The sequence below is a fragment of the Eublepharis macularius genome, chromosome 18, assembly GCF_028583425.1.
Source record: "Eublepharis macularius isolate TG4126 chromosome 18, MPM_Emac_v1.0, whole genome shotgun sequence".
NCBI lineage: Eukaryota > Metazoa > Chordata > Lepidosauria > Squamata > Eublepharidae > Eublepharis > Eublepharis macularius.
The window spans coordinates 3,061,815-3,077,091 of NC_072807.1; the positions used below are offsets into that span (position 1 = coordinate 3,061,815).

At 49.1% G+C, this 15,277-nt stretch overlaps 1 protein-coding gene across 1 annotated transcript in view; it reads left to right on the top strand.

The window, feature by feature from the left end:
* The window catches only part of CLSTN3 (calsyntenin 3), a 51,820-nt gene that overhangs the window by 24,841 nt on the left and 11,702 nt on the right, over positions 1-15,277 (top strand). Inside the window, exons 8-12 of the mRNA XM_055002537.1 lie at positions 1,606-1,718; positions 1,828-1,990; positions 7,141-7,197; positions 7,752-7,909; positions 8,093-8,241. Coding sequence (XP_054858512.1) covers positions 1,606-1,718; positions 1,828-1,990; positions 7,141-7,197; positions 7,752-7,909; positions 8,093-8,241 — 640 coding nt within the window. The remainder of the gene's footprint in view (positions 1-1,605; positions 1,719-1,827; positions 1,991-7,140; positions 7,198-7,751; positions 7,910-8,092; positions 8,242-15,277) is intronic.

A 15,277-nucleotide genomic window follows, 5' to 3' on the forward strand; every position in this document is an offset into this window, starting at 1 on the left:
ATTCTTCTAGAAGTAGAGACGTTAGCTATGGTGAAAATCAAGACTGAGCAAGATCCTGACTCATGTTGAGGGAACCTACCACCCTGATAAGCGCCCCTCGTCTAAAAAAAAACCTGCTCACCTGCCCCAGCCAAAGAGGGTGGACTGGACAAATCAATGAAGGAAATCTTTCCAAGAAATCGAGAGAGAGCCCAAATAGGCCCCTGTTTTGAACAGTCAGAAGTCCATTTTACAAATAAAGACTTTAAGCATCGGGTTGGGAGCAATCCTCTCCCAGGAGTACAATGGTGGTTTGCCTTAGTTAAGGTACTCCACAACAGATGAAGAGACTTAAGTTGGAAGAAGGGACACAGACTTTCCAGTACTACCTGGCCAATAACCTGTTCCAGCTCACAGTGAATTGTGCCCACTCCAGCAGATGGATTGGATGGAAGACTATGATGCTTGGGTCTCATGGTGGCTTCTTCTGGCCTGCAGATTTTCTGTTGGTCACTGATGGTTTGTGCTAGGGTTGGCAGGTCAGTGGGCAAGGAGGCAAACCCCTGGGAGTTTGCCCACCACGGGCAGGCACCCAGGAACCCTCTCCTCAGGCTTTGCTCCAGACAAATGCTCTGGAATTTAAGCTTCAGGCATATCCATTGGCAGGGCTTTTTTTCTGGGAAAAGAGGCGGTGGAACTCAGTGGGTTGCCCTCAGAGAGAATGGTCACATGGCTGGTGGCCCCGCCCCCTGATCTCCAGACAGAGGGGAGTTGAGATTGCCCTCAGCGCCGCGGAGCCACGCGGAGGGCAATCTCAACTCCCCTCTGTCTGGAGATCAGGGGGCGGGGCCACCAGCCATGTGATCATTTTCAAGAGGTTCCGGAACTCCGTTCCACCGCGTTCCCCCTGAAAAAAAGCCCTATCCATTGGGAGGATGTAAATGGGCTGTTACTGTTTTCTGTACGTTTTTAATTTTTGGAATTGTAATTGTGATTTTTTTTTAAGCTCTCTTGATCCGCAAGGGAAGGAGGGATCATAAAATGTCAAATAAACAAATCCCTTTGCTCACAGCCTTCTCATTAAGCTGCCAGTTGCACAGTAAATTCAGATAATAGTGGTTTAGAATGCTTAATCTCACAACAGATGTGGGCAGGATTTATTCTAAAATGCAGCAAATCAGGCATATCCAGCTGCATTTCATGTCTGGCTTTGGGGTACGTGAGGTTGTGGAAGGGAAATAGTACTGGTATTTTGGTTCCATGCATATGCGTTTATATGCACGTTAATGTGAGTTGTGATAAATCCATTCTTCCACACCATTTTAGATATTTAACTCCTAAAGGCAAAAGGGAGAGAATTAATGCATATTTTTAAAAAAAAAAAAAAACCAAAAAAGTCAGCTACAAAAATGTCTACAAAAAGCAAAAATGGAACAAAATAAGGACAGTGCTACTAGTAACAGATTTTAGAAACAGGGACTGTTTCAGGAGCTTATGAGGAGAATTAAGTATCCCAGTATAATTGCTGCTATATGCCAATAAAGGCTAACTTGACTTGACTTGAAGTATCCCAGTAGAGGCCCCTGTTGCCCATTAATGCTCTGTCCTGTTACTGTCCTCCTGCAGACGATGGATATTCTCATTATTCCTTGGCTGTGCACGGCTGTCGCATCGCCTTCCTCTACTGGCCTCTTCTGGACAGTGCAAGACCTGTTAAGTTCCTGTGGAAACTGGAACAGGTGAGGGGAAGGGGGGGAAGCTGCTTTCCTCGTCCTCTTTTTCATTCGTCCCTCTCTTGCTCTCACGCACTGAGTGAAAGTTCCCTCCTTTTCTTTCCCTCGGCTGCAGGTCTGTGATGACGAATGGCACCATTATGCCCTCAACCTGGAGTTCCCCACCGTGACACTTTATGTGGACGGCGTCTCGTATGACCCTGCTCTCATCCACGACAATGGCCTCATCCACCCTCCAAGGCGGGAATCTTCTCTCATGATCGGTGCCTGCTGGGCTGGTAAGCACTTGTCAACAGAGTGTGGATTAGATAAAGACCTGGGATTGCTGGATCAGAATCCTCGGACTGTCATCAGGGAATAGGGAGCCAGCATCGGGAAGCAACTGGAGTTTTTTTTTAAGAACCGTCTCCATAAGATGTTTTGAGAGAAACTGAAATATATACAATAGTAGCTAAACTATCAAATGTAAACAATATCCATTACATTAGTAATGGATTAGCACATAAATCTGTGCTAGCTATTAGCACATAAATCTGTCAAACCAGTCCTACTTATATAAGTTGTGTTCTTTAGTTTTCAATTCAAACAACATTTATTTGTTAATTCAAGAAATTTCTAAGCTAGCCTTAAAAAAAAATTCAAACCAGTATATAACTGGGTTTGATTCCCCTCTCTTCCACTTGAAGCCAGCTGGGTGACCTTGGGCCAGTCACAGTTCTGTGGACCTCTCTCAGCCCCGCCCACCTCACAGGGTGTTTTGTTGTGGGGATAATAATAACTTACTTTGTAAAGCGCTCTGAGTGGGTGTTAAGTCATCCTGAAGAGCAGTATATAAATCTATTGTTGTTGTTGTCATTATTACACAATTAACCCAATAATAACAATAAAGTAATGCAAACTATATGATCAATATCACCTTATATAAAGCTATCATTGAAGATAAACGGGCAGAAGGTGAGGAAATTGCTCTTTAAAACAAAAGCGTGAGCAAAAAGTCTTTCATTCTTTTCCAGAATGCTTACAGACGTTCATTCAAATGTATTTCAGGGGAGGATACAGGGTATAGTTTTATGCCGTATCCTTTGCATCCGCAAGCTCTCATCCAGCTCAGTTATTTAGAATAATTCGACCTTTAATCTCCTATCACAGGGAGAAAGGCAAATTGTTGTTTCGGGACTTAGCTGTGAGGCTATTGGGAGCTTTTTTGTGGGTAAAATCTTGTCCCTCTGCCAGAACCTGCCAGCCATGGTTGATACAGTACATGCCCTGGAGACCCCTAGCTGTCTTCTGGTTCAGTTTTAGAACAGTTCAGCTGCCTCTCCCAGGATGAAGTCGACAGGACCTTTGCCGCTGTGAGGCCCACCGCTTGCCCCTTGGACCCTTGTCCGTCAGGGCTGGTTAAATCCAGCGCTGACAAACTCCAGGTTCCACTGGCGGAGATCATTCATTTATCTTTGAGCTCGGGGGTGTTCCCTGGAGTGTTGAAAAAGGCAGTGGTAAGGCCCCTTCTGAAGAAGTCATCTTTGGACCCCACTGAGTCGTCCAATTACCGCCCAGTTCCAAATCTCCCGTTCCTGGGTAAGGTGATTGAGAGGGCAATGGCGGAGCAGCTGCAGGTATCCCTGAAAGACTCCTTGGTCCTGGATCCATTTCAGTCCGGCTTCTGCCCTGGCCGTGGGATGGATACGGCGCTGGTCGCCCTCACAGATGATCTTCATCGGCATCTGGATCGAGGCAGGTCGGTGGGTCAGGATGTGACGGCAGTGTTCGACACGGTCGATTATGACCTCCTGACCCACTGCCTCACCAACATGGGAATACGTGGAGCCGCCTTGCAACGGCTAGTCTCTTTTCTCCACAGTTGGGGACAGAGGGTGGCGCTTGAGGAGAAGATGTCACCGAGGTACCCGCTGGTGCGTGGTGTTCCTCAAGGGGCAATTCTGTCCCCAGTACTATTTAATATCTATATGCGCCCGCTTGGCCAGTTAGCCCAAAGTTTCGGACTGGGATGTCATCAATATGCTGATGACACCCAGTTGTATCTGCTGGATGCCACCTCGGATGTTCTGGCCAGGGATTTGGATGCTGTGACTGTGTGGATGAAGCAGAGTTGGCTGAAGTTGAACCCTGTGAAGATGGAGGTCCTGTATCTTGGTCAGGGGTTGTTGAGCTCGGGAATCCGGCTTTCAGCCTTAGATGGGGCACCTTTGACGCCTGCGTCGATGGTGAGGAGCATGGATGTGATTCTGGATGCCACCTTGTCTATGGAGGCCCAGGTCTCGTCAGTTGCCAGAACTGCGTTTTTCTATCTTCGGCAGGTCAGGCAACTTGCTCTTTAACTCTCTGCCCATGATCTGGCTATGGTGATCCACGCAACAGTCACCTCCAGATTGGGCTACTGTAACTCACCCTACTCAGGGCTCCCCTTGAAACTGATCCAGAAACCGCAACTGGTCCAGAATGCAGTGGTGTGTGTCCTCCAGGTCAAGTTCAAGGTGTTGGTGTTAACCTTTAAGGCCCTCAACACACTGGGACCTACGTACCTTCGGGACTGTGTCTCCCTGTATGTTCCCCAGAGGGCATTAAGCTCTGAAGATAAACATCTGCTGGTGGTCTGTGGCCCCAAGGCTGTTCGCTTGGCCTCAGCCAGGCCCAGAGAGCCTTTTTGGCTCTGGCTCCGGCCTGATGGAACGCTCTCCCAGTTGAGACCCGGGCCCTGCAGGACTTATTACAGTTCAGCCGGGCCTGTAAAATGGAGTAGTTGAGGAGCTGGCGAACTATCCTGCTGGTCTCTTGCCTGTTTTCCTTTGTTCCGCTCCACTTTTTAATGAGATCTGTGTTTTTTATTATTTTTAAATGATTTTCACTATTTATTGTATTTCATTGTGGTCTTTTATGATTTTATGATGTTGTGACCTGCCCTGAGCATGCTGTGGGGAGGGTGGGATATAAATCGAACAAAATAAATAAATAATTAATAAACCTCTAGGTGGCATCTGGAGATCTTCCAGAATTGCAACTGATCGCTAGACTACAGAGATGAAATGGCAGCTTTGGAGGGTGGACTGCTAGGGCATCACATCCCTGCTGAGCGCTCTTCCTTTTCCAAGCTCCACTCTCCCCAGTCTCTGCCCCCCAAATCTCCAGGAATTTCCCAAGCTGGAGTTGGCAACCCTAGGCATACCAGAACTCTGGAGTAACCACTGAAAAGGCCCTGCTGTGAGAGGAGGACATCCTGCTCTCCTTGCAAGGTGGGACTTGAAGCGAGGCCTCTCAAGCTGATCTTAAACCATGGGGAGAGTTTTATGAGAGTATATGCCAGGCTGGTTAAGGCTTCCTAGGTCGAAGCCAGAATGTTGAACTTAACCTGGAAATATACGGAAAGTCAGTGAACTGCTTTAGTTTCCGTGTGCCTTGTTAGCTAACATCAGGGAGAATTCTGGCTGAGGCATTTTGTACCAGTAGAATTCTGATTCCAAATAATATTCAAAGGCACCCATGATCATGTTGAGTGCATCACAGTAGTCACATCTAGAGGTCACTAAGGCCTCAGTTACATGTTGCAATTTCTTGTGTGTTTAATTTGCTTTGCAGTTTTTCTGTCTCAAGAGAATGGAGTAGGGAGAAAGGGGCACTACGAAGAAGAAGAAGGCTTCCCCTGAATATTCCCCTGCCCATTTCCATTGTTTCCATATTGGGAGACAGAAAAGAAAGTGTATGGGAATAGTATAGTGGTTAGAGTATCAGGACTAGATTTAGGAGACCCAGGTTTGAATCCCCACTTTGCTCCTTGGGTGACCTTGGGCCAGTCACACACTCTCAGCCCAGCCTATCTCACAGGATTGTTGTTAGATCAAGATGGGTAGCCATGTTGGTCTGTGTGCAGCAGTGGAAAAGAACAAGAGTCCAGTGGCACCTATAAGACTAACAAAATTTGTGGTAGGGTGTGAGCTTTCGTGAGTCACAGCTCACTTCTTCAGATACAGCTAGAATGTGAGCCCATCTGTCCTTACATCTTGGAGAGTGGAATGATTGCAGGACTGTTGTTGTGAGGATAAGATGGAGGACGAGAGAACAATGTCAGCTGCTTTGGGGTCCATTGGGGAGAAAGACAGGATATAAATAAAGTAAAATTTTTAAAAATGCTGGGTCAAGGCTCAGTGAGGTTCTACCAGCTGCAATGCCAGTATGATTCTGTCTCAGCCTAGTGAGGTGACAGGTCCAGGCAGGCCAAATATCTACGGGGATGAATCCCTTATTACTAAAGAACAGACAGGGGTAGGGTTACCAGCCTCCAGGCAGGGCCTGACTTTGTCCCAGAATTACAAAGGCTCTCCATCCCCTGTCAGAAATTGCAGCCTCTTGATATACCACAAAATCTGGGAAAAACAGAAGTCCTAGAGTGACATCACATCCTTGCTAAGATCGCTCTTCTTTCCAAAGTCTGCCCTTCCCCAACACTACCCCCAAATATTCCCAATGTGGAGATGGCAACTATAGGAAGGGGTGACTAAGGAAGGACCTTTCATAAGTGCCTGGCAGAACACCAGCTTGTATCCAGACACTCCTCTCAGGGCCAAACTACAAGTGATGAATGACACAGGTTGGACACTTGTCTGCTTCCCTCAAGTTTTGGTGGGAAATGTAGGCAGCTTGGCGGAATGTTGGACAAGTGACAGTTGAAAAGTCCATTGGACAGCAGTCAGAGAGCGAAGCTGCGAGACCAGGACGCCTACATTTCCCATCAAAACTTGAGGGAAGCAGACAAGTGTCCAATCTGTGCCTTTTGTCACTTGTGGTTCTGCTCTCTGTCTCATTTGAAGCCCTCCTCTGGCCCAAAAAGCCTTCCTCCCTCTCATCGAGGCTTATGAAGTTGCAGCAAAAATAAGCAGGAGTCTTCTGGGACCTTGAAGACAAACACATTTTATCCTAGCATAAATTTTCATGGACTAAGGCACAAATTTTTCAGATGCGGTACATAGGTTGCTTGCTATGCTGTTGTTTTAAGTGCGAGGTATGAAAAAAAGGAGGGTTAAGGAACCGTGAAATGCAGGACGTACAGGATGAAATGCAATTATGTGGAATTTAAATCTAATCAAGAATAAAGCGAAGACCATTGATTAAGTTAAACAACACCTGTATACGGAAATAGGCTTCAGGTTTCCAGGAAACCCAGCTCTGAAAGCCGGCTTCGTTGTTGCCTTTTTCACCCCTGTGGTGCCAGACAGTAATTAAAGCCCTACATCTAATTTCTCAGCCCAAAGATGGAGCCTCTGAGTTGTGATTGTCTGGCTGCTTCCTTTGCTGAGGAGCTGCAAGTAGGAGCAAAACCCGCGCAGCACGATGGCCCCATGAGTGCCACCTTTGTGTGCAAACAGCTCTTGCTCAAGGCTCTGCACTTTATCCTGCTCTGTTTGCTTTCTTGCAGAGGAGAAGAACAAAGAAAAAATGAAAGGAAATGAAAATGCCACAGATTTGGGGCAAGGTACGAGGTGCTCTCCTTCACTAAGCATGTTTCTCATCCTTCTTCACGCATGACATTTTTCCTATATGATCGTCCATCTCTTTTTCACCATTGGGAAAAAGTCTTGGCACCTTGTTAACTTGGCAGTTTGGCTTTCTGTGAACAGGATAGTGGTGGAAACGGGGAAGCTGGGACAGAATGTGGTTCATATTTCCATCAATAATTTTTGGACTTGCATTTTATCCAAACGTTACCTTTTGGGGCACTCCATCCTTTGCCTGTCATGGTTGCTTTTTCCCAGGTTATCTTTTGAGGAATTTGTTTTTCTAGAAAGCGTTCCAGAGTCTGTAGAGACGTGGCGGGGCCTGCACACGTTCGTCACGCTTTCCAACATCTGTGCCATTGCCTCTGTTTGTGGCTGGCTGTGCATCCAACACTTTCTTCCGCCGCTTCCTTCTTTCTCTGTCTCTCCCTCCACTCGCATTATTTTATTTCCCTCTCTGTCATTTTTGTTCTTTTCTCCCCTTTCACTTCACCTGTCTCTCACACCATCCCTCCTCCTGTATTGCCCACAGGAGACCCTCTACCGATTCACCACTACTTCCACGGTTACCTGGCTGGCTTCACGGCACGCCCCGGCAGCCTGGAGAGCCGGGAGGTGATTGAGTGCCTCTACGCCTGTCGCGAGGGGCTAGACTACAGTGACTTTGACAGCCTGGGCAAAGGGATGAAGGTACATCCTCCCCCTGCCCTTTGCCCGCATGGCCTTCCTTTCCCCTGCTAGAACCTTGGCTTTGCTCCCCAGGGCCGTGGCTGCTCCCGCCTGCCGCCGAAGCTCCTTTTGTTCTCCTGAGTGTCTCTTGTCTGCTGAGTTTAGGACTCGCCATGAACCTCACCTTGCCTTCTTTCTTGACAGGTTCATGTCAACCCTTCCCAGTCTCTTCTCACTTTGGAAGGGGATGACGTTGAAACCTTCAACCATGCCATCCAGCATGTGGCCTACATGAACTCACTGCGCTTTGCTACTCCGGGGGTCCGGCCCCTCAAGCTTACCACTACAGTCAAGTGAGTAATACTCACTTCAGCAGTCTTGTAGCCTGCCTGTTGCTGTGTACACAGAACTATGCTCTGCTGTTAGGTTCCTGGGCAGAATATAAGAACAACAACATTTGATTTATATACTGCACGTCAGGACAACTTAACGCCCACTCAGAACGGTTTACAAAACATGTTATTATTACCCCCACAACAGACACTCTGTGAGGTGGGCGGGGCTGAGAGAGCTCCTAGAAGCTGTGACTGACCCAAGGTCACCCAGCTGGCTTCAAGAGAAGGAGTGGGGAATCAAACCTGATTCTCTAGATTGGAGTCCTGCTGTTCTTAATCGCCATACCAAACAACAAACAGTGTGTTGTTATCCCCACAACAACAATCACCCTGTGAGGTGGGTGGGGCTGAGAGAGCTCCAGAGAGCCATGACTAGCCCAAGGTCATCCAGCTAGCTTCAAGTGGAGGAGTGGGGAATCCAGGGCTTTTTTTCAGCTGGAACGCGGTGGAACGGAGTTCCGGAACCTCTTGAAAATGGTCACATGGCTGGTGGCCCCGCCCCCTGATCTCCAGACAGAGGGGAGCTTAGATTGCCCTCTGCGCCGCTGAGCTGAGGGGAGGGCAATCTCAACTCCCCTCTGTCTGGAGATCAGGGGGCGGGGCCACCAGCCATGTGACCATTTTCTCCAAGGGCAACCCACTGAGTTCCACCACCTCTTTTCCCAGAAAAAAAGCCCTGGGGGAATCAAACCCGGCTCTCCAGATTAGAGTCCTGCTGCTCGTAACCACGACACCAAATTATAATGTTTCTTATTTCAACAGTTCCATCAATCTACATAATTTTTATTTTATTTATTAAAACATTTTGTATCCCACTTTCTTGCTGTAGATGTCAAGCCAAGTTGGCTTACACAAGGCACAGGGCAGAGCAACATAAACCAAGAAGGCAGGACTCTGCCCTCAAGGACCATATGATTAAATGGGCTTATAATAGAGGGAGGAAAGGCAAGACTAAATGCAATGCCCTTCCTTTGTTCCAGACTGTCAGACTGTGGCTAAATACGGCACTCACTACAGGGTTCCCTTTAGAAGCAAACACAAGTCCATTGTTTGGAAAAGGAAACTTTACTGCAGAAAAGGTCCATTATAGTCCACTGTCCTGAATAGGAGACTCAGGATGGTACATGATCATTGTTACCAATGAAGAGCAAGCATAAGGTACAGAGTAACAATACCCATCTGGATTAGCCTCCCCCCACAGTTCTCAAAACAACATCTCTCAGTCCTGGGAAGCTGCTCTCCTTCAAGGCCAATGCTTGGTGGAACGGTGTTAGACAAAACAGTCTCCTCCGGTGGGAATGCTGCCTGGGAACTGGTGCACCTGGGAAGGAAACACTCAAACACTAGAAGCATTAGAAAATGGAGTCAGTACAGTTTAGATATACACTGGACCTGACATTCTGCCCCCCTTAAAACAGATCCCCCCCTGGTTTATATGGGTAGCGAGTATGAAAAGCTTTGGTTAATCTAGGAGCATGAACATGTGCAGAGTTCACCCATTCATCGTAACCAGAATCAAAGTCCTTCCATCTAATGAGGTAAAAAAGCTGATTTCGTTTGAGTTTAGAGTCCAAGATTTGTTGTACCTCATAGTGGATTTGGTCGTCAATCAAAGTTGGAATGGGTGGAGCTTTGACGTGCCATTTGTTGTCGATGGGAGCTCTCTTTAGAAGACTGACATGGAACGTATCGTGCACATGGCGCAGGTTCTTGGGCAAAGTTACAGCAACAGTCACTTTATTTATTATCTTGCGCACAGGAAAAGGTCCCAGGAATTTCAGAGCGAGTTTGCGGCTTGTCTGAGCTAGTTTCAGATTTTTTGTGGAAATATACACATGATCTCCGGGTTGTAATTCCCATTCGGCCACACGATGGCGGTCTGCGTATTTTTTGTAATCCAGTTTGGCTTTTTCAAGGTGTTTCTTAATAAGAGTCCATTGCTGCGCCGCCTCCCCCCACCATGCAGATACATCTGGCAATTTAGAGGAATGGAGAGGGGGTGCGTCCAACGGGAAGGGATTGAAGTGAGTTCCGTAGACAATTTTGAAGGGGGCCTCCCCCGTTGAAGCGTGTACACTGTTGTTATATGAGAACTCGGCCAGAGGGAGAAGGTCCACCCAATTATCTTGTTGAAAATTGATGTAGCAACGAAGGAACTGTTCTAATATTTGGTTTGTTTTTTCGGATTGCCCGTCGGTTTGTGGGTGGTGGCTTGAACTGATGCCTTGCTCAATATTCAACATTTTCAAAAGCTCCCGCCAGAAGTTGGCAACGAACTGTCCGCCGCGATCCGAAATCACCTTGGACGGAAAAGAATGTAATTTTACGATGTGTTTTAGAAACAAATCCGCTAGTTTTCGAGCGGAGGATATAGCAGTACAGGGGATAAAATGAGCTTGTTTGGAGAACAGATCTACCACAACTAAAATACAATTATGTCCTTTTGAGATAGGTAGATCAGTGATAAAGTCCATGGATATTACTTCCCAGGGTCTGTTTGGCGTTTCCAATGGTTGCAGGAGACCCGGAGGCTTCCCTTTCCTGGTTTTGGCGCTGAGGCAAATAGGGCAGGAACTAACGTATTGGGAAATGTCTTTGCGCATGCCCGGCCACCAGAATTGTCTTTGGATTAGGTGCAAAGTTTTCAGATACCCATAATGTCCAGCAGTGGGAGCATCATGACAGCGCTGCAAGACCTCCAGCCTGAGGCTGTCTGGGACATAAAATTTGCTCCCAGCTAGCCAATCCCCGTGTGGGGATTGGGTCAGTTTGTTTCGCGGAGCTCTATCCCCCTCCTTCTCCACTTCAGTTTTAAGTTTCGATTTCCACTCTTGGCTGGCCGGGAGGGGCTGTTTGGCACGACTGCGAGTAGTCACCACGCCCCCAAGTTGCGTAGGCGAGAAGACAGTGTCGACAGTCTCCTCCCTTTTGCTCTTATGTTGGGGCATGCGCGATAGGGCGTCCGCCAAAAAGTTGGTTTTGCCCGGGAGATAATTTAGAGTGAAGTTAAATTTGGAAAAGAATTCCGCCCATCGCAATTGCTTGGCATTCAGTCTGCGCGGGCTTCGGAGGGCCTCCAGATTTTTATGATCCGTCCAGACCTCGAAAGGGTATCGCGCCCCCTCCAGCCAATGTCTCCAGTTAGTAAGGGCTGCTTTTACTGCAAAGGCCTCCTTCTCCCACACATTCCAATTCCTTTCCGCCTCCGAAAATTTTCTAGACAAGAAAGCACAAGGCCGCAATCTCCCATCCTCCCCCTCCTGTAGTAAAACTCCCCCTATCGCCGTATCGCTGGCGTCGACCTGTACTATGAAAGGGGATTGTTCGTTGGGGTGGGAGAGGATGGGTTCCGTTACAAATTGCTGTTTTAGACATTCGAAGGCCGTTTGGCAATCGGGGGTCCATTGCAGTTTGGAAGAGGGTTTTTTAGCTTGGTCCCCTTTATCTTTGGTTTTCAGCAAGTCTGTTAAGGGGAGCGTGATTTGGGCGAAATTTGCTATGAAGTCTCTATAGAAGTTGGCAAAACCCAGGAAAGATTGTAGTTCTTTACGGGTGGTGGGTGTCTGCCAGTCTTGGATCGCCTGTATTTTGGCTGGATCCATTTTCAGACCTTCTTGGGAGATACAATACCCGAGGTAAGTGAGTTCGGTTTTATGGAATTCACATTTGGACAACTTGATGGGCAGTTTATTCTTCATCAGGGTGGCTAAGACTTTTCGTACTGTTTGAATATGTTCTTCCTCGGTGTCCGAATAAATTAACACATCATCAAGGTACACCACCACCCCTTTGTACAGAAATTCGTATAGAACTTCGTTTATCATGGACATGAATACAGACGGGGCTCCCGTCAAACCAAAAGGCATAACTAAGTATTCATATTGTCCGAGGGGCGTATTGAAAGCGGTTTTCCACTCATCCCCTGCCTTGATACGAACGTGGAAGTAAGCATCTTTTAGATCTAATTTCGTAAAGATCTTACCTTGGGCCACGACGTTGAGAAGGTCTCGGATGAGCGGTATAGGATAGGCGTTGTTGGTGGACACTGCATTCAACCCTCGGAAATCCGTGCACAGTCGGAGTCCCCCATCCTTCTTTTTCACGAAGAGGACTGGAGCGGCGTGGGGGCTAGTGGCTGGGCGGATGAACCCTCGTTGGAGGTTGGTGTCAATGAATTTCCGGAGCTCTTCGCGTTCATGGAGACTCATGGGATAGAGCCGTCCTTTGGGCAGTGAGGCTCCGGGTAAAATTTCTACCGCACAGTCCGTTCGTCGGTGCGGGGGTAGAGTATCAGCTTCCTCCTCAGAGAAAGCATTTAGAAAAGGCCAGTACGGTTCGGGTATTTGGTTGACTTCTTCTTGGGTGAGAAGGGCCTTTTCTTTATGAGTTGGATCTTCGCCCCAGTTTTGATTCCAACGGTGATTTTTACAGTTGGTATGACTGAAGGTAATACATCCTTGTGCCCAGTCTATGTAGGGATTGTGATCACATAGCCATTTACTGCCTAGAATTAACGGGTACTTGGCAGTAGAGCTGATGACAAAGGACCTCTTCTCCCAATGTTGTCCCATGCCTGTGATCACTGGGATGGTTTCGGTTGTTACAGGATTCATGTTGGTACCATCCATTTGCTCAAAGATTACTGGATTTTGTAGATCCCGAGTTGGTAGGACTAGTCCATTGACTAGAGCAGGGGCGATGATGTCTCTTGAGCAGCCCGAGTCAATAAGAGCTTGCACTCGAATGTGCATTTTCCTCTCTGGGTTGATTAGAGTCACTGGCATGAATAAGATGGACCCAGGCGGCCGGTTCCGTGCAGGGACGGGCTTAGGGTGGATCTGTCGTTTGGGTCCTTTTACGACAGATCCATCTCGTTTCCCGACTGGGGACTTTCTGGATTGACTTCTGCGGTTGGGGAAGCGGGATCGTATTCCATAACTTCTTCCGCTTCCAGCCCTCTCTCTGAGGCTGGCCTTTGGGAAGCGCCGCGGCCTCTATTCGCTCGTGGTGCTGGAGTCGGGCGTTGGAGCGTAGGAAACGGAGCAAGGGTTGGACGCCGTAATTGGAGCGGAGGTCTTTGCACAGGCCGGTAAGGGCATTGTGCTGCAAAGTGACCAGCCTGTCCGCAATGCAAACACAGCCCTTGTTGCCATCTAGCATCTCTCGCTCCACGGGTGGCGTAGCTAGCTCCCCGTGCTCCCCTCTGTAAGGTCAGTGGTCTTCTTTGTCCCGTTTGTTGTTGTTGTTCAACCAAACGGACTTCCAAAATGCGATTCTCCACTTCGCAAACAAGTTGGATCCACCCTAACAGCGTGGGGGGATTGTCTTGCATGAGGGCTCTGTCCAAAAGTCTCGGGTTAAGGCCTTGTTTGAACAGGATAATCTTGGTGGACTCCTCACACCTAGGGCACTTGGCTGCTAATTGCCGGAATTTTGTGACATAGTCTCTGGCTGACATGCTGCCTTGTTTGATGGCTTGCAATTCTGTTCGGGCCCTGGTTTCTTCTAAGGGGTCTTCATATTGGGCACGGATAGCATCCACTAACCCCTGGAGAGTATCGAGTTCTGGGGCCCCGACATTGTATAGTCCTACATACCAATCTGCTGCCTTGCCCTGTAAACGAGATCCAAGATGTTCGATTTGACTGGCCTCACTGCCGAAAAGGTGCCCCCATCGGTTGAAAAACTGTACCACTTGTACTAAGAAAAATCCCAGTTTGGAGGGATCCCCATCGAAGGTGGCTTCCAGCTTCACCCAGCCCATCGGGAGTTCTTGTCTCGGAGCAGGCGCTGGGTAGAAGTCCATCGGCAGTCTTAGTTGCGCCTGAGGCGCGGGAGGAGGTAACTGGAGTCTCGGTCGGGGCAACGGTGCCGGCTGTACTGGCGGCGGTTGAACCGGCGGTGCCGGCTGGGGTTGGGCTGGCTGTACTGGCGGAGGTTGGACCGGCGGTGCTGGCGGAGGTTGCCGTGGTTGAGCTGCCGGGGTTGGTCTCGGTTGGGCCGGAGGCTGCAGTGGCGGGCGAGCAGGTGGCGGCAGTCTTGGTCTGGCTGGTAACACGGGAGGCGTTGGCGGTAGCTGTTGAGGTGGAGGAGGCTGGTGTGGTTGAATGGAGATCGGCCGCTGAGGAGGGGGTTGGAGGTGTCGTAGTGGTGCAGGCCGTCCCGGTTGATTCGGGGGTGGTAAGACGGGCTGGTCCTGGGGCTGCTGCAACGGTATGAGCTGCGGTCGAGGTGAGAGGGGCCGCTGCGGCGAGGGTCGGACAGGTGGAAGGCCGCGCGGGCTTGCCCCTCCGGGCGTTGTTAATCTGGGAAGCAACGGCTGGTCTCGTGGTGCTGTTAGACCGTCTCCCGTAGGTTGCCCGACGGGGACAGAGTCTCGCGGTTGACGAGGGGCTCCCTCCTCGGATGGAGCCGCGTGTGCTCCCGCTTGGTCCGGCCGGACCGTTATAGGAGAAGTATGAGGGGGCATCACCGGTGTATCACTAGGCTTTTCTTCCCCTTCCGTAGGCCTCTCAACGGGAGTCTCGTCTGGCGGCACATCCCCTCCCTGGTTAGGAGGTTCGGTGGGGGTCTCTCCGGGTGGCTCAACCGGGTTATCCTTTCTCGGTGGAATTTCCTGCTGTGCGGGAAGTTCCTTGGGTTGTTCTCCCGATTCGCCAGGGTAGGTGCCCCCCTCGCCGGTAGGTGACGACCGCTGCTGAACATCCTCCACCGGATAGATGACACTTTGGAGGGTAGCTATCTGTATCGCCATCTCTTCAGGAGACAGTCTTTCTCCTGCTCCCATTGCCGAAATTAAATGGATGGCATGAGCCAAACTTTCTTCCATATCCATCAGTTTAGCTTCTAACTGTTGCATTCGACTTGGCCCCGGTTGCTCGCTTATGGAACCTTCATTCGTTGCACTCACCGGGGAAAAGGGGCCCCAAGGAGGAGGGTCCCCTTGGACGACTCGCGATCTCGCGGCTAGAATTCCCTTGGCCATACCCGTCAC